General features: G+C 46.0%; 1 protein-coding gene across 5 annotated transcripts in view; it reads right to left on the bottom strand.

Annotated features, from left to right (window-relative positions):
- The window catches only part of CALN1 (calneuron 1), a 155,289-nt gene that overhangs the window by 32,269 nt on the left and 99,163 nt on the right, over positions 1-23,857 (bottom strand). For all 5 annotated transcript variants that reach the window (XM_040532559.1, XM_040532561.1, XM_040532560.1 and 2 more), the window contains one exon: positions 23,580-23,692. In XM_040532559.1, coding sequence (XP_040388493.1) covers positions 23,580-23,692 — 113 coding nt within the window. The remainder of the gene's footprint in view (positions 1-23,579; positions 23,693-23,857) is intronic.

The following is a 23,857-nucleotide window of genomic DNA, read 5'->3' as shown; positions in this document are numbered from 1 at the left end:
TTAATTAGCACCTTTAAGAGAAAGAACCGAGCCAAGCACCCTCCTTAATGTCTCCATACTGTCCCACATCAGCAAACTCAGGCTTGTATCCAAACAACATCATGACCAGCTTGATGATGGTGATGAGGTTGTTCGAGCTCTGCTCAGGTAGCTCAGACAGCTCATCATCCGCTGCCTCGAGTGGCCTTCACTGCCAACAATTCAACTTCTAGCTGGTTTTACCATGAAAGACCACTCAGAATACACGAAAAGAAAGGCCTAGGGTTGAGAATCACCCTTGTCAAACTGCAGGTAAATGCTGAGCAGTATGCAGTGTGTTTGCTCTATTTGCAGAGCTCAAACTGATTTCTGGTTTCACACCAGAATGGCAACAGTTGATGAAATAAAGCAGAACCAAGGGACAAGAGTTTAAACAGCTGCCAAATGCTGGGGGGTAATATTAGTCTGTGTCCCCCTCTAGGAGGCCTTTGTCACCTTGGCCAATCTGCCAACTCCATGGGAGGTAAAAACATGGTGGCATCTAATGGTTCCAGGCTAGCTCCCTAAATTTCCCCAAGTTGTCTGCAAGCTCCTGAGCCAGTGCATCAAAACTTCTGTGCTGGACTTGGGATGTTGGGAGCATCCAAGCAGCCCTGAAGAAGAAATATGTCAAGACTGCAAAAAGGGCAGTAAATTGGTAAATACCCTCATACTCTCATCAGTCTCCCTGGTTCTTTGCTGCTGCTTTCAGAATGTTAAAGAAAGGTCCATGCAAACTAGAGAAGAACAGACTCTTTTCACTGCTCTGCAGATCCTGGACCAGCATTAACCACAATCCTAAACCAGACATCAGGGTGCAGGCATCCACGTTGCCTGCTGTTTTACTCCCAAACTGAACTCCTGTATGCTACAACCACAGAGTAACAATGTTGAAAACCAAGGAAAACACAGTCCCTCACTCCAGAAAACAGCCTGGCCAGTGGCAAGAGTCTTCAGGTAGGCAAATCAGCCACCATCACCCAAGACACACTGTACTCACCAGTTTGAGGCTTCTATTGTGGAGCAAACCTGGAGGAAAACACTCTGAGCTGCCATGAAAAAGACTGCAATCCAAGTATAGGTCCAGCCTATGTTCAGCAGAAACATAAATGCTGCTGTGGCAAGCCTAGGAACCCCCTTGCCCCACCCCCCAAAAAAACAAGCTCCACCAATGCCCTGCTCCCTTTCTCTGAATTACAGAATCACAGCCTGGCAGTGATGTCTAGAGGTCATCTGGTCCAGCCCCCTGCTAAAGCAGGGCCACCTACTGCAGGTTGCCCAGGACCATGGCCAGGCAGATTTAAGATTTCCAAGGAGTGATGCGGTGTCTAGACATTCAGGTATTTCCCTTCCTCCAACACTTGCTTTATGATTTGAATTCTGATTCGTCAGGCTTTTTAAAACAGTACAAACATTGGTGTCCTCTACCATCTTCTGCCTCACACAGGCGAGTGTTTATTAATACTCAACACAGCATCAATGGGATTCAACACTTAAGGAAAAGCTGATGTATCTAAAGCAAATGTATCTAAAGAATCTGTAGAGCAGCCAAATGGAAGTAGGTATGGCACAAGGAAGCAATTTTAACTATGAATTAACATATGCAACAGATTAGGAGTCAGGATTCCCATCTTCCCTGGTGCATCAGCATGAGGAATAGAGGCCTCCCCTCTCTGCACAGGTGCATGGTGCACAAGAAGATCTGTTCTGAGATCACTGCTGATTTTGAGAGGACTGGGACTGGTTCCAACTTCAGCTTCTTGTAAAACTGACTGATCCCTCAGTTTGCATACTTTAATACCTACTGTACCTGATTTTGCCAAGTGCTTTTACCACAGCATTTGGATATCAACAACTCTCCTGTTGGGACTTCAGAAAGAATCCTCAAGAAGCCATGCACCATCCATGCAGAAGATAAGTCTGCTCCTGAAAAAGCAGGTCTAAGTTTGTAGCTGTTGCATGCAGGCACGCCACAACCCTTCTCACTCTGGCTGGGTGCCTGCTGTTGGAACACTGCAGAGTCATGGGGCTGCAGAGAAATTTGGGGGTCAAATCAGCATAGCAATAGCCAGGCTGCTGCAGAAATCTCAACCACCAGAGTGTATCAGCAGTCACGCAAAGCTGTGCATCATTTTGGGCAGCAATTTTCACGTGGGGAAGACTTTGATCACAGCAGATGCCAGCTGAGAGTAGCTTTTCATGTAAATGTGCTATTTAAGAAATGTGCTACCTTGACAGGCCAAGAATCCAAGCCTTGACTTTGAAAGCACATCTGGATTTCATCGAGATCTTTTCAGTACACTAAGCTACATTTTACATTTTATTTGAATCCAGGAACTGTTGAGCCAAGTAAACATTTTGGAGAACCGTGCCTTTTTCCTGCTGAGAGGAGTGAAGAGCATCTTAATAGTTAGTGGAAATTATTTTTCTTGTTGACAACTAACAGGAAAACCCAACACCACCTGCTCCTTTTTGTCTAATTATCCATAGAAATGTGGATCATTTGCCTCCTCCATGAATGGATAATACAGATCATTGATGTGAACTCTTCAGCTTGCCATGTTGCATTATTCTGTATGAGAAACCAACCCGAACCATCACTTCAGTCAAAAGGTCTCAAAGTTTATGGGGTTCCAAAACAATTCCATTTTGAAAATGTGCTATTTCATACTTTTGACTAAAAGTCAAATTTCCTATTGAAAAATGCACGGAGGGAACCAGATTGTTTGTCAATTTTCATTTTGGTGGTGTATATCTTTGGTCAGCCAGGGGAAACATCTCACCACAAGCTTTAGTTACTGCCTCAAATTCAGTGTGGTAGGTCTGAAATTCCCTAAATGTCCCACATTAGGCTGTGATCACACTTGCATCTGAACTGACAGCTGTTTCATTGCAGAGTTTGACTGGACTGGAAATAGGCAAGGACAAAATAGGAGTGAATTGTGAAATGATTTTTTTGTTGGTGCTATGAAAGTGGAAAATAGATATTATATATATAAAAGCCAAACATAAAATCATGAAATCAGGACTGAATGCTTAGCTAATAAGTTGATTTTGCATTTTCAGTATGTCTTCAAGAAAATAATAGCTAGGGATTGGGGGGGGGGATTGTTTTTACAACTTCTATGATTATCTGAGACTGCTTCTCTGCTTGGCACTCCTTCTGAGAACTACTTACTTCATACGCAATTCCACATGCACACAAAAATAAACCAAAGATAGGGGAAATCTCAGCCAAAGCAGTAGCAAAAAGCACCCAAGCAGCAAAGCAAAGCAGCTAAATGCTTTGCAATGAGGACTGAAAGAGGACAGATCAAGCCTCCCCATGGGGGCCAAGGTTAAGGAAGGCGCTGCGGCAGGAAGAAAACCATGTGCCTGCATTGTTTTGGTTATCTGAAATTGCTTTCCACACATTACAACAAGGCGTTGATCTCTGTAGGGCTGGATTTAAGGAAAATCACAAAGGCAGCACTTACCCTCAAGAGTAAGCAAGAGAAGGGAACAAAATCAAATCTGCAAATGTGGAACTTTTATTTTTTTCCCCAGCAACCAATGTTTCTTGGTTAAAAGACAGATTGGAAAAAAGAAAAAATACTCTCTGGGTGTTTCACTGGGAACAAGGCAAGGTGGCAAAACCCTGCTCTGCCTCCTTGAAAATGGGCGAATGCTGGCATTGTGCTTCAAATTCTGGCCAGGGCAAAGGCTTGGCCCAGAAATCACCAGAGCATGGAAGCAGCAGAAGCTGCTTGTTTTGGTGCTTACAATGGCAGTGCTGTCTAGCAGTTGCTCTTTTTCATGTTATCACTTCTGATGACTTTAAAACAATGGCTTTTAACACCCTTTGCTGCTCACAGTGCTGTTGAGATGTACAGCCAAAAGGTTTAGATGGAGGACAATTTGCTTTTCAATAGCCAAGGCCACAACATTTAACACTGCTAGAAGAAGTCATTAATCATTAAAAATATATATACATACACACTTGCAAGAATTTCCAATTATCCACATCATGGGCAACTTGGAATAATACCTGGGGAGTGGGTGTCTGAATTCCTCTGTGTTCCTAGGGAATATCGTCTCTGATTTTATTAGGATAAGATTTTTGCTCTGAAGTATTTCAGATGCAATTATAAAAACAGATGGGGAAGGAAGATGCACATGGACAGCATTAAAACACTACTGTCTGTGCTAAAAGCTCTTGATGCAAGGAAAACTGATAAGCACGTGCACACTTTGGGACATCAGCGGCTCAGTAGGAATGACCACAGACGGGCTAGCAAAGGCAGGCAGGGGTGAGGGACTGCGAAAAAAACAGGGATCCTGGGCTTGGCTGGCCCAGTGCTCTGGGAAATGGTCCTCTCTGCAGGAAGGAGTTTACCTGTGATGCTGCCAAAATGGTGACAGCTTGGGTTGTGTGCCAGAGGCACACGAGCTATATGGCTGAGATCTGCCTCGGGGTTAAACCTGCCCAACCTCAGCACATTTTAGGGGTTATGAAGCAGTTTAAGTAGTCACCCGTGTGAATACTCCCTCTGATGCACCCCTTCTCCCCAAAGCACTCGGTCGTTCCTGTGCTCCAAAGGCTGACAGGCAAGAGCTTTTTGTATCTTTGAGGGGTGACATTTCAGAGAGGTGGCTACAGGAGTTTTTGAGCGCATGCCACCAGATCGCAGAGCAGATGACCTCATTCATTAGCCACCGCAGGACCATCGCTTACATTTCCACTGCCTGCTGAGGCTGCAGCCTGTCCCTCCTGTGCCATCCCAGCTGCCCAAGGAGGCTGGGGACAAGAATCCCGGCGTCCTGCAGCATCACAAACCCGCTCAGATCTGATGCGGTTTGTTTTCAGAACTGTGAAATCTCAAGCATGTATCAAAAACACGGATCACCCTAATTTAATTAAAAATTTATCTTGCCGATCCGATCATATCCTAAAAACAACTGCTAGTTCTGCCTGTGAGATAAGATTAGTTATTGGGATTTCAGAAGTCATGCTCCCTTGATACCTTATTACACACTGAGACAGCTCTCCAGGAGCTGTTAAATTCCTGCTTGATGCAGAGACTTACAGAAATAAAATGTGTGGCACTTGGGCTGATTCCCCACATAGCCAGAGAAGAAATGGGGTGAGGGAAATAAGAGAAGCAGTGGAGCTACAAGAAACACATCCGGATATGTGCTCTGCTACAGAGAACCTATGGGCCAGTCAGAAGATCCCTAAGTCCATGCTGACCAGAAAAAAGCGTGTTTTGGTCCAATGCACAGTGCTTCCAAGTGAGAGGGAGGTGGTTTGTACCCCACTGCCATGGCTGGCTGCAAAGCCCAGCACAGTCGAGTGCTGCACGCCTTTGCAATCTGTGCAAAAAAGCACTGTCTCTGCAGAGCTCCTTGTGGACAATGATGGGAAGACATGAAAAGATTGCTAATTAAAACCATTAACTGATTTACTTTTCCCCTGAGCTGCACAGAAATAACTTTCCAAAGCAATAGCCCAAGCTTCAGCTTTTGCATTGCTATATTTTAGCAATTACAGCAAAGAAGCAGGCAATCTTAGCACAATTCAGCACGGGCCTTTCATCTAGCAGCAGAGCTAATTACTTAGACAGCATCTGCTCGTGGGATTATGTTACATGACGGGTGTCTTGCAGACTCACTTCTGACTGAGGGGTGCTCACCGGAATGCTTCGGCTTTCCAAATGTGGCCCCATCACCCTTAAAACTCTGCCTACCCTTGAGCAAGGGGCATTATGCACTGCTATATATATGAAAAACAAAACAAACAAACAAACAAAAAAAACAGATTTTCTACGTCAGAACACAAGAAATACTTTATGCTTAGGTACCCTACCCCATTCCAAAGAGAAGAGAGACATGAAACATGGAGTTTATCATATTGCAAAGAATGTGACCTTTTTATTGCCAGTGATATTTCAAGTCAAACCTGAAAGTCTGTAGCTGTCTTGTTCATACTAAAAGTGACTGAGACTTCATCATCCAGCCACCCCCAGTGACCTGTAGATTGAGATAGAATACTACTGCCTTTTGAAATTCAATTGAATTGTCATTATGGCCAAAAGATCCTCCAATTTTGTAAATATAATGCAGTTGTCTTAAAACACCTTGACAGCAAATGCCCTATTTCATTGCACTTGTAGAGTGTTTTCAATCAACATCTAAATTAATGTCATTCTTATCATGATGATCCAGCAGTTCAAGAGATCCTGAAATCCAATATCAGATGTTAGGGCCTGAGACCATCTCCAATATTAGGGCCTTCCACTTCCACCTTCCATGTTAGTAATACTATGCTTCAAATTTATGTATCTGTTTGTGTTTGGTCCTGCTTTCTATTAGCTGTATCTTCTTCCTGCTCTTTATGTTGACATTGTTAACAAGAAATGCTTCCAGCCCCCAGAGCAGTGGAGGCTTTGAACTTCTAGCTCTAGGTTTTCAGATTACAACCCCTCTGAAACATTAAGAACTAAAGTTCTCACAATCAGATATTGTCTTTATCCCCGGTGACACAAAAGTCTTCTCAACTGACTTTCATATCACAAATTCTTTGATACTGTTTATTTCAGATGTGATTGTTACACTTGCTTGGGTTTTGTATTTCACCGGAGCACCACGTTCTTTTAAATGAGCTCTCTGCACACCCACTGTGACCGCAGCAGGACCTGCTGACACACAGGAACTCTCCGGAGCTGTGTCCCGCTCCCTCCGGATGTGGTATCGGAGAGCACCATTTAACACCCACTACCTGGGGGGTTATAAATCACGTTGCTCCAAATGCATCTCCTGCCTGTGACTAACCAAGGGTGAATATGGCCAAAGTGCTGGCCTGGGATGGAGCTAAGAGAGAGCACAGAGGCTCTTGTGCATCTATGTGTCCTGCAAAACTTGAGGAAATGTTTGCACACAGCATCCAGCAAGTCAAAATCACCACGTGAGTTTTGCAGTTTAACGTTAGGAATTTACATCTTAATTTCAAGAGGAAAATATAACCCTCAGGGCTATTTGGTCGTCACCTTTAGCAGTGCTCCTAGCACGGGCTGCAGTCATGTACCTCCTCCCCTGCCTGCCCTACAGCTCTCGGCCAGCTGGGCTCATGTAGCATCTGCAGACAGAAAACAGTCGCTGCATCCCAGCTGAGGGGGACTGGCCAAGTGCAAAATGAGAACAAAAGAAAGAGCAAGGTAACCAAATCCCAGCCCCATCACAGTGTCCACTGCTGGTGCTTTGGTGGGGCAGGCATGTTCAGCTCCCACCGATGACTGCTGACTGCTAAGTACCAGCGGTATTTACCAATGCAAATACGAGTCCAGACCAGACTCATGGTCAGATTTGCCACAATTGACAACTTTAGTATTGTTCTAACCACAAAGAGACACAAAAGCTCTAATTTACTTCTGGACAAGCATCAGGAAGTGTCAAGCATCATGGGAATATCAGTGTGGGCAGATGACAGCATTGCAAGCAGCAGCTACTCCAGGTTGCCCCGCTGCCATTGCGGTGCTAGAAAGGTTTGCAGAACCTTGTGCCCTGGAAACCTCTGCTCACACCTGGCCTCAGACATTACCTCCTACCCTTGGCTTTCCTGTGGGACTCCATCCAGTGCATGTCCCGTGCCCTGCTCAAAGCAGGGGCTGCTTGAACAGGTTGCCCAGGACTGTGTCCACTCAGGCTTTGAATATCACCAAGGACAGAGACTCTGACAACGCAATAATTTCTAAAAATCATCCTACAAAGCAAGAAGCAGGAGCGGTACTTACCAAGGCAGATCTTGCTGAGGTCAGCAGGAATACTGTACAAATTAGCCATATTTTGTAGGACTGACCCACGGACACTAACTAACCTTAATCATCTACAGATCAGTAACAGGTGAAATAAAAGCAGTCATGCACTTGGGGGCTGATCAGAGAAGCAAGAGTCATTGGCCAGACACAGTGCAAAAGCGGCCTGCAATCACATGCTTGAAGAGTAAATTATATTATTAGCACACAAGGATGCTGAAATATTGTCTCTGTGAGGCTGAGCCGCACTAATTTCATTTCCTGCTACCTTTCAGGTGATCAGCTTTTCAGCATTAACACAGCCTTATAACATCCAGTTGCTCTACACATACATATATTGTCATACACCTAGCTGCCTGTGGCAGCGTGTGTGGAGGTATTCGTGCCCCCTTTTTATTGAAGGAATTAAGATCCAAGCATCTGAGACGTGACCTGATGAAAACTATGTCTCCAATGCATTAAAACCGGTGCAGAACTCCTCCCTGCCTGCAGCCAGCTTGGAGCCTCTGGTGTGGTGGCACCCCTGAGAAATCAGAGCCTGAATGTCTACCCAAAGGCAGCACCCAACAGTTGCGACCCACTTTTATCAGAGACTCTAAGACCAGGATTTAATTTTGCAGGTGCTAAATTAACTGGATGGAGATTTAATTCCAGGAGCAATTTAGATGTCTATCAAATACTGCATGCGAGACAGGCCTGGAGGTTCTGAAAACAGCCCGAGCCCATGACAATAACACAAACAACCCTACGGAGGTTTTGTTGCAGGCACCGTCTCCCTGTGAGGTTCACCATGACCCTGTGTGAATCATGGCTGGGATGTTTCAGCACGCTGTGGAACAGACACATTCAGAGAAGGAAAGTTAGAGGAGCTGTCCTCAGTGGAGACTATGCTTGCTTCATGTTCAGAAAAGGAATGTATGTATAAGCAAGATGTTGCATTTGCCAGCAACTTCCAAGCTGCAATAAACCACACACCACAGGATTTCTGTAATCATCAATTCCCATTACAATTTGAATTTTAACATTATCTGCATTTCCTCTATACCCTTGGACGAGTGAGGGTGATAGATCACTTTCAGAGTGTTTCAGATTCAATGGTCTGTCTGCTATAAACCAAATTATTCCTACCTTCACTTCCCATCTGCTTCTACGGCTGCGTGTGCTCCAGGAATGAGCGTGGGTATGGCAGCGTGCTCAGGACTGGTGATGCCAGCAGCAACGTGTCTGATGCTGGGGCACTTTGTCAGGGATGATAAGTGAAGTCAGCAGCGATTATCAAACGGGCGGAAGAGAGCCGGGGTGGAAGTGGAGAGAGGATTAGATTTTTTTTTTCTAGTGCATTTTAATGGACTTTAATCAGCCACTCTATGTTGATTATCATAAACCTTTCGTGTCTATGTTTCATATGCAAGTATGCATGACGGTGATTGATACGGGTTTTTAACTCACCTAATTTAATTCCTGTACAGCAATCAGCAGTCAGCTCTCTCCACAGCAATCAGACCGGCCCGTACGGGAGACGAGGAGAGTTTGGCAGGGCTATGGTCTGTCCCCACCCCTCCCTGCCCCTGCTCCTTGCCTGGATCCTGCCATTTCACAGCCCTCCTCGTCCTTGGCCATGGCCAGAAATAACATCGGCGACACTTGTCACGGAGAGAGGGGCTGTCAGAAAAGAAAGATGCAGGCTGCCAGAGGAGAGATTATTCTTCAATACATGGATCATGATCATCTTTGCCCCATGGGAAACCAGAGGGATCTGCAGGAAGGTTGCAGAGAGAACAATTCACTGCTACAACAGAGAAAACTGCACTCAAAAAATAGTAGTGCAGCAAGATCTGCAAGTATCTGCCTCCACTCACAGAGATACCTGCCCTAAATCAGGTGCATTTCTACTGCCTTGGAAGCAAGCCAGGCTATGTGTAACGACCAAAAAGCTATGCCCAACAGTTACACTTGACAAATTACTACAAGTTTAAAAAATGGAAAAGCACACATCAAATATGTTAAAGTAATTTTCATTTTGCCAGTTTCTAAATGGAACCATTTTCTGTTACATTCGATATAAAAGAAAATCCATTTGATTTGCTTGCTGAAAAACATACTGCAGACAAATAAGAATGCTGTGTTACTTGCAAATAAGCAAACCTTCAGAAAGCATTTAAAAACATGTTGATAAAAAATAGGCACATATTTTTCAGTAAAAACAATGCAGAAATTGTAGGAATAATGACAATTTCACAGAGTTTTTGATGGAAGTCTTACATGAGAAATAATAAAAGGTAATTTTGTCAATAAAATTGGATTCACAAAAACATTTTGATTATCTCAAAACATCAATATAATTTATTCTCTAAGGTATTATCCAGCTACCCTAAAACACCAATTTCAATGAGAAAGGAAGGAACATGGTACCAATAGGCAAGACCCAGCTCTTACCTTAGCTCCTAAGACCCCAGTCTTGAAAGTTTTATGTTGGTGTTTCTCTGCATGTGCCTTTATGTTCAGCACATAGCAAGAAGATTCACACCCAAGCACACATTTAAATCATCTCTGCAAACTAAGAGCAAGCCCCAAAAGCTTGGCTCTGGATAGCCCACGCACATCCCCTTCCAGCCTGTAAGGCTGCTCTGAATTGGTATTTTGGACTAACCCACTCTCCTGCCCTGTCCCACACAAGTTTGCCTGCTTCTTGTACACCTGTCATAAAGTCTCTATTCTGAGGTATGTGCAGCACAAAAATGGTGCTTTTTTTCCAAAATTGTGTGATTAAATGGGACAAAAAGAGGGCCCCATCCTACACAGGAGAAAATATGAAGCTGAGAACGCCTACAGATGATGCAGAGGAAGGCAAAGCCTCAGGACCAGAGCTGAGGTCCCACTTCAGCTGCCTGGACATACACTTGTTGTAGTGGTTTCTTCTTGTTCTCTTAAACGTTTTACAAAGTTAACAAAACAACAAATATCCTGGGGAAAAGGTGTTCTTTTTCTGCAGAACTCCAGTGCTTGCCTTTCTGAACAAAACCAGCAATTCCTGGAGGATTTCATCATCATTTCATTCTACAAATATAATATATTCCACTTTTGCTCTGAAACTGCCCTTGGGATTCAAGCACTTCTGAATGTCAGTAGGAAAAGAGATACAGTCTATTGAAGGCTATTTGAATAACTACAGGAGTATTTCTGACTTCAGTGCAGTTTTCCATGTAGTCTGTAATAAAGATGGCATTAGAAAAATGCAAGGATGTGGCTGAGAGGTAGCAGAAGAAATCAGAACTGGGGAAAGGATATATTTTAACCTAGCACATGGGCCAATTTTGTGTCAGCATATGCCCATGTATCAGCTAGCCATAAAATATATACTAAGCATAACTTACTAGTCTCTCGATACAATGGATACAAGCACACCCCTGCACTGGAAGCTGAGGTGCACGGGTTTATCTCCATGGAGGATCACAGTTCCTGAAAGCCCTGAAATCTGGCACCTACATGCAGCCTGTCTGCCTTCGTGACAGCTCTTTTCAGATTCTGCTCCCCTAAAAAGCATCAATTTATTTCATTTGTCTTTTCATTGCTCTGTCACTTCCAAAAGTTGGAAGGAATTGAAGCCCGGTGCACGCGGGGGGGAGCTGACGGATTGACAGTGACGTCTTGTACTAATCATCCCCTGGGAAAGCAGCCTCCAGGGGAAAAACATCTAAACTAACACACTCAGCAAGAGTAGAAAGAGATTAAAAACATGCAAATCATTGTTATATGATTACTTTTTTCCCATCTCTCTTCTACACTCTTCTCCAAAAATGGGGGCATTCCCATGAGCGCTATGAACCTGTGTATCTTGATCAGTTATTGCTCAAGGCTTGTCTCTCTCTGCTCAGCATAGGAAAGTTGGAGACCTGAAGACATCTCTGAAGGGAAAACAAACATCACCCTGGCTCATTTTGAATAGAGATCTTTTCCATATTCACTAGACCTGCTTATTTCCATGAAAAGGGGATGAAAATCAGTTTCGAACACTTCCCACCAGGTTCTCACATATATTAAATATTTTCATTGGCTTTCTTGGGTTGCTCTGGACCTCTGCCACAAGCTTGGCCAGCATTCGCACCCTGATACATCTTCTTAACTGTGAGCAAATGTACTGGTTACTTAATTATTTATTTTAATTACCACTTTGTAGTGGTGTGTTACCAAACAGTAACAGTAAAAACAAATTTCCCTGTGAAACAAAAGACTACATCTAGACTACCAGCCCTACAGACCCCATGCATCTCAGAGAGTAACATTTCTTTCTTTGCCAGCACAGAAATCGAACCTCCACAGATGGTAAAACGAAGGGGAACAAAAGCGCACAGACAAAGAAACAATTTCTCAACAAAGCGACCAATTTGCTTTAAAAAAGACCTTAAGGAATTTCTCCTGAAGATCAGCATCTTTCCACCCACTTGGAAAAACTATGCTATGCCTTTGCTGGAAAACCATATTAATGAAGTCAGACTTCAGGGAAGAGGATGGGGCTACCAGAGCCTGCGTGGATCAAACAGGGTTTGAAGCAAGAGGAGCGTGCTCTCATTCCCTGTGCACCACCCAGCAATCCACGAAATTCTTGCCAAACAGTAAAAAAAGAACAAAAGTGCAGCAGGCCTCTTTGCAACACTCATGTCACAAGGGCTTGGAGAAACCAAGAAAGGAGCTTGTGCAGACTGTAGGGGTAAGGGAAGGAAGGTTTGTAGCCAGGCCCTGTCCCACCTCTCACCATGCAGAGGGGCTGGCAAAACAGCAGGGAAGGAAAAGGGGGTCTCAAGGCCACAAGTGTCTGTTAGACAGCCACGTTCCCACCTTCCCCCATCCTCAGTACTGGTGGAGGACAGGAGGCAGGGGAGTACGGAGCTGGCTGCATCTGCGGCATGGCCAGAGCACCTCCATCCTGGTGGCCAGGGAAACACCTCTATCCTGATGGCCTGGGCAGCTCAAGATGGATGGTGCCTGAGGTACTGCCTGTGAGGGCCAAAATACCCTCATTCTTCTCATGTCCCTTTCTTGTGGGGGGACCTGTGCAAGGCCACAGTCAGAAGAGGGTGGGGGAAGTCAGAAGGGCAAGGCTGAGACCTTCAAATGCATAGGAGAAAGTAAGATCCCAAATTCCAACCAATTTGCCCACGACCATGAAGGTGTTGCGGGCTCCTCAGAAACACCAGTGTGGGACAGCGAGGCTGTGCCCTGTGCCAGGGAGAGGACAGCACAGAGGTGAAGGAGGTTTGGGCACTGCTGCAAGGGCAGCTGGCGAACATCCTTCTCTGCAGGCAGTTCTCAGCATGCTCAGACCCAGCACAAAATGCTCCCGGTGGCTCCCAGTGGTTGCTGCAACCCGAAGGAGGCACCGAGATGCTCAAAGAGCTGCTGCTGGCCCCAGCTGGCAGCCGCTTCAGGGCTTTAACACACGGTATTTTGTTGATGCAACTGAGAAACACAACATTTAACCCATGTGCCACTTGGGGCTCAATGGTACCATGTAGCTTTCTGTTGGCTTCAGCTGTCAGGCTCCAGCAAGCTGCACTGAAAATCCTGGGACAATCAGTTATACGCTGTGCTGTAGAAATTGCCTGGCAGCCAGGACCTAGGGGTCTTTCCTCAATGCCACAGCATCCACCGCTCATCCGGATCACACTAATGAACCTCAGATGTTGCCTGAGCAATCCGTCACCCCCATGGCCCTGCAGCAGTGTGGAAATCGGGGGTGATCAGCTGGGTCACTCTGGGATCACCCTGTCGCAGCCGATGGGACAACTGGGAACTCCTGCAGTGGTTCTTTGAAGCTCTCTCTTTGCATTTTTTCAGAGATTTTTTTTTTCTCTCTCCTTCTTTCCCTCTCCCCTTCCATCTCCCTCTCTCATTTCCTCTCTTCCACTCTTTCTTTCTTTCAATTTTATTTTTAGAAGGCTTTTTAAGCTTTTCTTTTTCATAGAAGATCATTTTTCTTTCTGAACACATTTGTTTGTTGTTAACAGTTGCCAACACTTTTGCTTTTTTGTAGTTATTGTTGTTTGTTTGTGAGTGATGGAACATCTTTTTTCCTGTTCTTCACTCTCATTCTTCTCTTGAAAACCTCAGTGAAATATTCACAATATTTTTAATCCACTGAAAGCCACAACTTGGAGGCGGGTCACTATAAGGATTTCCATCCCAAAGCGGGGACTCTTTACAAAAAAGAAATAGAAATAGACCACCACCATGAGGTCTCTTTTAAACAGTTCCCAAGCTCTGATCTCCATGAAAATCAGACTTCACTTTCCTTATCCTCAGTTAAAACTCCCCTCCACAACACAACAGCAATAAAACAGATGATTTTCTCACAAGAACACAAAGTAACCAGGCAAGCCAAAGGTAGCATCCCCCTGGTGACACCTGGGTTGCAGACCCTTACCTGTCCTTTTCTCTGTGCAAACAGGAGGGATGGATCCTGAGATCTGCTGATGGTTTAGGATTTATGAAAACTGAAACTCCCCTACATGAAACACACCTCCTTCGTTCCAACACCTTGAAGTGCCTTCAAAGGCACCAAAGTGCATTTAAAGAAAAAAGACACCCACTCCAACAAAACCAGGACCATGATTTCAAGGGGCTGAGCAGCGGGCACAGAGATGCTGGGGCCTGACCCAACTCAGACAAAAAAAAAAAAAAAAAAAAAGCCAGGAACTCTCTCCCCATCCCATAGTTTGGATACCCACGTACTCATCAGCCGATAATCATACGCACTTACCTTTCCTACACATCACTGCCCACATTTCTAAGCAAATCACTGAGAAAATCACAGTGCAGTTCCTATTTCATGCATCAGTCAGGAACAAAAACATCCCAGTGACACACAGAAACGCAGACTGGGTTTATATATAAGCTGACAGAAAAAAAAATAACCTCTGTATTGTGAGAGCTGGCTGGTGTACATGTACGTGAATAAGTATTCAGGGTGCACACAAACCTGAGCCACCACCTGCCGGGACAGTTGTACGCTGTCATCCAGCAGGCAGGTGGCCTCTTGATGTAAACTGCCTGCTTTAAATATATTTTGAATGAAAGCTGTACTGTCTTTCAGAAGGCAAAATGTATAAGTAAGCTGTCTGAAGCTACAAAACACAGTCTGACAACAAAGTCTTGCTTTTCTCCTGCTATTGGTACCGATCCTGCTTTGGTTCACGATCGCCTTCAAAACTTTGTAATTTCCAGTGCCTCCAGTTTTGAGCTCTATATTTGACTCAAGAGAACCTGATTTTGTTACAGGGAAAAAATATGTATTAGTGAAAACAAGGTCCCTTCACAGCAATAGATTTAAAATGAGGCTCCCCAAACATTATCGCTCATTCATGACCTCTGGCAACCTCATCCACTACATAGTGGGTAGAAGGATGTGACACTCTCACCGCAGCACCACCACCATGATCCAGGCCGTGAGCATCTCCAGTATTCATTCTATACCTGTAGCTGTCACGGCACTTCTGTGCTTGATCCTCAGACTAAGAACAAAGAGAAGTCTCTTGTTGACAAATTCATCACCTGCAAGTGTTCAGCTTTCACTGTATTGTGACAACAACCACTGAGTGCAATGTACTCAGTGGGAACGTCTTTGTCAACAAAAGGAGAGTTAATACGGCAGCCAGAACTGGTCTCCTTCTACTGATAACAGCCTCATCACTGGCAGAGCTGGCTTCCTGCACATTAATCAAAAAAGGTACTTGAAACCCTTGGCAGGGCTCATTTAGCTGTCCCCAGTACACACATCTCCATCTGAGCCGCTTTTTTAGACTTGATACCAAATGGAGAAAAATTGGCACTTCTGAAGTGTGATGTATCTCTTCCTGAGGTGGATGTCTGAAGCAGATCCCTGAATTGCACCCTAAAAGTGTCTATTTCTCTCTGTTAACTTTAAAGGGAGTCTAAAAAATGCAGATGTCCCAGGTTAGCTGAGATGAACTGAGCACTATCCGTACTGGTTAGTCACCCTGCTCATTGCTGTGATGCAGTCATCCGCATACAAAGGGAATTTTCACATTTTGAGACTGGATATAAGGACACAAAATACCAAATATAAAATGCAGGATCAGACATTACAGGGCACATTTAATTTTGGAAATTAAGCACAGCCAGGATGCTGAACCTAACAGCGCAGCAGGTCAGCTTAATAATTCCAGGTGAGCAGGACCCAGTATTACCTGTCACAGGAAAGGTGGCAGCTTAATGCTTGGGGATGCTTGGGTACCAAGAAAAATTGCAGTGGTTCCTGTGGAAGAGGCAATGCCAACGTTTTCAACCAGTCCTTCAGTTTGATGGTATCCAGCATGGGAAACCCAAGATTGGGCAGATCTTTAAGAAGTTCAGCACTTCTTTTCTGTGGAATGACTCTTCTTTAAGATATTGAAGGTTCAACAACCAAAAAGCAGGCACCCACATTGCTGTTGACATTAAAAATATTGGCGGTGAGTGGAGGCTTTTGTTTGCTGGAAGAGGACTCTATTGAGGCGTGCTCTTTGGGGTGAAGGTACATGCGTGGTGCAATGATACGGCCCCAGTTAACCTTTATTGACCCCCAACCATCATGTTTTGGCACCCAAACTTTCAGCTGCAGAGTTTTCTGATTCAAATCTCAAAGGAGTTAATAAGAGGGAGGCCACTTGCACGGTAGTAGGTCTGCATATACCATCAAACTGTCTTTCCTCCCCAGATCTCATCTTTTTTTCTTAGTCTAAACTACATGCAACTTAGCCCAGCTGTGACGTTTGCCCTCCCAGAGCCACCACTGACCCTGAGCATCTTCCAGTACTCTGAACTGCAAAAACTAACTCTGTGGTTTTAAACAACTCAGAGGCAGAGCAAAGTCTGGTTGGACTCCAAAGAAGTCGATTTGAGATGATTCTTTGAAAGGCTGAAATAGCAGCAACTGAAATCCTGAAATCTGGGAGTATTTGCAGCAAGGCAGCTCACGACCAGCAAACACTAACAGTGCAAGATGTAAAATGCCCCTGGTTTAGCAGCATCCCAGAATTGTGCAGAAGGGCTGCACTGGCCGAGGAAGAGGAGGAAGGCGAGAAGGGGAGGCCACACGCTCCCTGTGCCCAAGGGGTGTTATTTTGGCAGTGCTGTGGTCTGTGCTGATGGAGGATGGTTGGATCTGTTACCATGTGAGATTGCACATAGAGACACAAACACTTCCTCTGCAACTTTGGCAAGGCTGATTTGCTATCATCAAATTGACTCCTTTGTGGCGAGAAGTGGAGAAACTTCTTGTATAGGGAGAAATTGTGTTAGATTTATCTACTGTACTTCATATGAAAAAATCTTTCTCTAAGCAAAACCATCTTTGTAGAGAGCCAAGCAACAGCCAGAGGCACGCTCCGCTCACTCTGACACAGCCTCGTCCCCTGCCTTGCCTCCCATGCCATCACCCGCCAACTATCTCCATACCCTGCCCTGTGCCTCCGAGGTTCCCACACATTTTCTCCTTCATTTCACTCTATTAAAGCACTAATTGATTGACCAGATCACGAGAGCCCAGATCTCTCCCCCGGGATGCTGTTGCATTTGCAGTGATAACTGAAAACAGATTATGGATGGGCAGTTTTGCACAGCAACTCATTAAAGCATCAGCAGCCGCGCTGCGAGAATGAGATCTCCATGCCCTGTCCCAGCACGTCCCTCTGCTCTACTGTGTTCACAGCGACTCTGAGCCCCCCTCACCTCCCTGCGCCCCCTCCCCGGCCAGTGCACTGCAGGACGTGCTCCTTATTCTATTTTTGCTGCATTCAGGAAATAAAATGCCCTGTCTGGAGCAAGTGCTCTGCTACCTCTGGGCTGTCCCTGTCCACCCGTCCTTCCTTGTATGGGGGGATCTAGCTTTGGCTGACCCCGCTCATCCATCAAAGCTCATAAAAAACAATGTATTCCTCTCCCTGAGGAAAAGTATAGGGAGGCCTGGGGAAATGAAAAGGTTTTACCAAGCCCAGAACACACGAGGAGCTGCAGAGCTGCTCTGCCCACAGGACAGCCTGCTCCTCCAGCTGTCCCCCCGAAAGCTGCAGAGACACCGCTCTGGTGGAAAAATGGGCAGATCCCCAAGCAGCATCTCCCAGCCACAAACACCATGTTGGTATTCCAGTCTTCCTGCTCCTGAAAAGCAGCCTTATTTATCCAAAACCATCCAGCCTCCTCCTGAAAGCCAGTAAATTATACTGGGCGATATCGAATGCAACAAGCGGGCACCATGTCTGAGCAGATGATACAGTGCCGGCCCCTCTTGCAAGACAAAGCTTCTGGATATCCTTGCTCGGTTGGTACATTAGTGCTGGCTGAAATGATGTTCCCTGTAGCTTCCATGTGCATGCAGTAAAGAGAAAGGGAAAAAAAAGCAGGCAGCAGTTCGCCTCTCAAACGATCCCCATGCAAAGTATTGACTTTATAATCTCATCAGCACTGCTGGGTACAGCATTTATTCTGCATCCAATGCAGACACAAACCTCTTGTTTAACCATTCAAATTTGTTTTGACTTCAAAAAGCATTTTAGCCAAGACAGAGAGGTATATTTTAATTAAAAGCCTATAATTCAAGATAATTATTGCTCCTGTTCCTGTTGCTTACCCCCAGAGACTGGAGATTCCCTACGCTATGTCCTGTGCAAAGTATTTAACACTTGCTCCCAGAGGTCTTTGCACTTAGAAAAAATCTGAGAAAAAATTGTCAATGAGTACAAATGCCCAGTTCCTCCCCTCTCTTTTTTTTTTATCCCTCTCCCTCTCTGAGAATGGCAGGGCACAGTGGATAGATTTGGATTTTATTTGCCAAAACAAGGAGCTAATATTTACCAGTAGTGATGTTTGCCTTTTCTGTAATGCTCTTGATCTAAAGTGCTTTGCAGACCTGAATGGCCATGCACTGGGAAGGCCTCTAAACCTGTTTGTACAAACCACAGTCCTCTGAGCGCTCAGCTGGAACTGCACTTGTATTCCCTCAGCTCTGGAAAAAAAAATTCTCATGCCTGAAAATTAATCAAATAGCATCTCTCTGATCATGCAATGGCAACCAAATCACTGCAAATCACTGCTTGAAGCATTAAAGACAACCAGCTTCAAGGCACTAAGTGTGAACTCCAGCAGGAGCAGCTCTGAGATGGTGGCAAGGCAGGGGATGGTCGACCACTCTTCAAAAATACAGAGGGGAAAAGATGGAGAAGCAAGAGGGCAGGCACTCTGCAAAGGGCTAACACACCTGCATGGGGCCAGGCTCGCCTTCTCCTATCAGCTTTCAAAACAGGGCTCATTAGGTACTCCAAAAATCTCATCTGTGGTCATTTTTCACAGAACCACAGACTGCTTGAAGTTGGCAGGGACCTCTGGGTTCATCTGGTCTAACCTTTTTTCAGCAGGACCACCCAGAGCAGGGTGCTCAGGACCACCTCCCGGTGGCTTTTGAAGATCCCCAAGGAGGAGACTCCAGCACCTCTCTGGGCAGCCTGTACCAGTGCTCGGTCACTGCACAGCACACAAGTGCTGCCTGGTGCTCAGAGGGAGCCGCCTGTGCCCGTTTGTGCCCACTGCCTCTGGTCCTGGCACTGGGCACCAATGAAAGGAGCCTGGCTCTGTCCTCTTTGCACCTTCCTATGAGGTATTTATGGACATTGATGAGGTCCCCCTGAGCCTGCTCTTCTCCAGGCTGAGCAGCCCCAGCTCTCTCAGCCTCTTCTCACAGCAGAGGGGCTCCAGGCCCTCCCGCATCTCTGTGGCCCTTTGTTGGACTCTCTCCAGTAGCTCCAGGTCTCTCTCCTACTGGGGAGCCCAGCACTGGACACAGGTCTCCAGGTGTGGCCTCACCAACGCTGAGTGGAGGGGAAGGATCACCTCCCTCCACCTGCTGGCAGCACTTTGGCTAATGCAGCCCAGGACACCACCAGCCTTCTTTGCCCAAGGGCACGCTGCTGGCTCGCAGTCAGCTTGGTGCCCACCAGGACCCCCAGGGCCTTCTCTGCCAGGCTGCTTTCCAGCTGGGTGCCCCAGCCTGTCCTGGGGTCTGGGCTTGTTCCTCCCCATGGCAGGACTCTGCACTTCTCCTTGCTGAACTACAGGTGGTTCCTGTCACCCATTTCTCCAGCCTGACCAGGTCCCTCTGGGTGGCAGCACACCCCCCTGGTGTAAGCACTGCTCCTCCCTGTTTGGTGTCACCTGCAGACTTGCTGAGGGTACGCTGACCCGTCATCCAGATCATTGGTGTTAAACAGGACCGGGCCCAGTATTGACCCCTGGGGTACACCACTAGCTTTTTCTTTACTTTTTTTTTTCTGCCCCAAACCAGGAAGAGCAGGGCTTCACTGGCTGCTTCCAGCCTTCAGACTCCTCCTGCCTGTGGTCCCGCGTCCCAAGGAGTGGCTGCCAGTTACAGGGCAGCTCTGCGTTTTGGAAAATATGTTTTCAGTGACAGTTCAAGATGTTTGTGCATGGGTACATCTTACTTCCATTTGCAAACAGTCAGTATGAGGATAAGAAAATGATTTTGAAGCAGAGCAGGAGGCACCTGGGGATGGTCTCTGCAAAATGGAGCTTCGTACGCGTTTCATCTCGCTCAGGAAAGACAGACATTCAGAGATAGGGGAAAGTCAATGTTTCCTCAGCAATCCTGATATCATTGGTCTATATTGACTTGGCCTGAAATAGTATTTGCAGGGATGATTTTTCCCTCCCTCCTCCTAACTAGCTCCTGACCAGGTTGAGGGACCTGGGAGAGCCATTGTAACTGGAGCAGAACTGATCGCCGCTACCTGAGAAAACAGGAGTCAGCTGCCTTTAACACATCCCGATACGACTCAATTTAGAGCCCACATGGGAAATCGAGGAGGGAAAATACATGTGAGAGACCCTCCATGTCTCTAACACCTGCCAACACACAGGTCTCAGCCAAATCCTGCTTCTCCTGGACTGACCATCACACTGTGGGCAACACATGCAATAGGACGGATGAACCGTTCCCCTATTATTATTGCAAGCAAGTCTTTTCTTTTCCATGCATGATCTCTCTTTCTCCTTCTTAGTCTTCCACCACTTCTACCCCCTCCTTGTCTCCTGCAGCCCCACTGCTGTTGTTGTGAGATCCTTCCCCTCCGCGGCTTCTGCCATCTGGAGCCGCCTTCCTGTGTCCCACCAACTCGCTCCCAGCTTTGTGTGCAGACACACCGCCAGGCCCTTGCCTGTTCCTCTGAATCCCTCTCTCCTTCTGCTGCTGTTTATTATTTAACTCTGTCGTTACATTATTTAAAACATTATTAAAGCGTGCTTGGAATACAGTCCTCACAGAAGTGGCACTGCCAGAAGCTGGACCCTCGGCAGAAGTACCCTGGGAGCCAAAATCACCCCAGTTGGAGGGAAGCTCTTTGGATGGAGAAGAGGAAAGCACTTTCTGGATGCCAACATGGATTTTCTCCCCTGGAACTGATGTACAGAGCCTCAAGATGCCATTTGCTGCCCGCAGCTTTGGGGTGAGTTTTCTCAGTAGCACTACCTGGCCAGCTGGCACCATGGTGGAGTTGTCCCTCCTCATGCCACCCTGCTGCCCTTGTCACCCAGGGCCACTCACAGCCACAGGCCTGCAGGCACCATTCCCTCCTCAAAATCACTCTTTGGGATCCCTGCAGGGGTGAAGTGCTCTAGCATCAGCCTGAACTCATCCTCTCTCCAAGCTGTTCCTTTCCCAGCAAATGTGAAAAATGCATGTGGAAGGGATATGGGGAACCAGCCAGGCCCTGGATCTAAAAAGGGCTTTGTTTCAAATCAGATGTATCCCATTGGAAATGATGCAAGTATGTCACTGCTTTGCTTAAAGACAAGGTAAAACCCCACAGATGGCTTGGGTAAAGCCAGGTAGGAAGGGGCAAAGGGAGTTTGTTCCTTGAACAGTTGTTCCCTACATATTTTTGGGGAGGGAATTGGGAAAAAATACTGTATTTGCCGTGAGTTCTCCTACCCCGGGAGCAGCAAAATGTGAGAAGAAGGCTTCTCTTCAAGTGCTTTGAAATCCAGGAGTGTGCTAGGTAAAGAGATGTATTTTTACCTTTACAAGTAAAAGACCATAAACAACTTTTTGGAGGCCTTGGAGCACTCGTGCAATTCAGTCAAAGCTTTGTTGCCTGCAGACAACCCCAGGGCTGTCCCCCTACCATGGGACCAGTTACCTGGGGTCTTCACACTGTTCACTCATCCCACCACAGCCTGGAGTGCACAAGGGCCATGCTCGCTGCTGCATGAAAAAGCAAGGCAAATCTGAGCCCAGGAGTCCTGCTGCTCAAAATCCAGAGCGCACATCCTCTATTCCTCGCAGACCCCTAAGCAAAGACACCATAAGCATTTCCAAAGGACTGAAGGATTGCTAAATGGCATGGTTAACCTGGGAACTGAATTTTAGGGTGGGCTGCCAACCTCTTGTCTTACCCATGAAAGAGCTCAGCTCATGAACGTGATTTTCCCACGGGGTATCTGTGCTTCATGAATGGCTGCAGGAAGCCAGTCTCACCATTGGCCTCCACTGCACCACTGGCTTGGTGGGACTGGTTAGTGTTTCCTCCTCTCCATGTTGTTCACATGGTGGGATGGGGCAACAAAACATCCATGATTGCCCCAATCCTGCCCTTCGTAAAATGAGTTTTGCCCTTGCATCCCCCTAGATATATTACAAACCACTGCAGCTTCACCAACGCCAAACTCTTGCTTTGAAAATGGAATACTGGAATCCAGACCCAGATTTCCAGGGTTATTTGTATCACATGCTGGGAGACCAGGAAAAAGTTTTAAAAGACTTTAAAATTTAGACATTTACAAAACTCCACCCAGTTCAGCCTGAACAGTGCTGGAGGGCAGTAACAAGACAGAAATGTTCATATTCAGGTTTGACTCTTTTGACTCACATAAACTTGGTAACAGCCCAAGTTTATTAGCAAGCAAAGGCTGTTGGGTGATCAATGAAATGAGCAGTAATCTCACAGGAAACCACACGTTCAATCCATTGGCAAGAAATGTGCAGCATTGTGGTTTGGGAGATTTTTAATACTTGCCATAACAGCCTGGACTGTCCTTGCCTTTCCAGAAAGGTCTAATCCTGTTTAAAAATCACAATGCACGACAGATGCACTGCAGCTCCCACTGCCAAACCTGCCTCCCCCTCTGATGCTCAAAACCATCAGGACCAAATCACCCCAGAGCAGCAGCAAGGGCAAACCTTGCATTGGGACAAAATAGACCCATCATCAACCTCAGACATGAATCCTCAGTCTTTGTCCTCAATTCACTGCAGAAGCATCGATCTAACACGACCTGCACAGAAAACCTCACTCTGCTTGAAACCTCCTTCCACCCCAGCCAAGGGATGGTGAACAGCAGCACACTTCTGCGAGCAGAGCACAGGTTTGAGGTTCCTAACTCAAAAGACGCATGGAGCAAAATGTTTTTCTCTTCCAAAAAGTAATTCCAAAATGCCCGAAGATGTGTTGCGCAAATAGCTTGGTTTTTTGTTGTGTTCAACTACAGCTCATTTGCAGTATGTACTCACCCTTCCTCTATCATAGGGCTCAGATGAGAGCGGGTCGCTCCAGCAACATGGGCTGATGGTGCTCAGCAGACAGTGAGAGGAACCTGAATACCCTTTATACAAGCATTCACCCTTACAAAACATTTTGTGCTCCCCAACAAATCACTTCTGGAAGCTACTGATAGTTGGCTAAAGTTGCATTTAAAGGAATTACCACTTACCTGCCAGAATATGCTGTCTATTGTATTTCCCAGAAAGCCATCTCTGCCTTCTGATGATACCAGCTTAGGTCCCAGAATGGTCATAAATTCATCAAAATCAACCTGGCCATCCCCTGGAATGAAAGAAAATATCAATATTTTTACTGAAGTACCACGTAGTGCCAACGTCTGATAGGCCACCCTGGACCTGCAGCACATCGTGAAGCCATACACACATGATGGCACCTGCTACATCAACTTCACAGTATGTACAGACCCTAATTTGCTGTAATCCCGAT

The sequence above is a fragment of the Cygnus olor genome, chromosome 20, assembly GCF_009769625.2.
Source record: "Cygnus olor isolate bCygOlo1 chromosome 20, bCygOlo1.pri.v2, whole genome shotgun sequence".
Taxonomy (NCBI): Eukaryota; Metazoa; Chordata; class Aves; order Anseriformes; family Anatidae; genus Cygnus; species Cygnus olor.
This window is presented reverse-complemented; position numbering and strand designations above follow the sequence as displayed.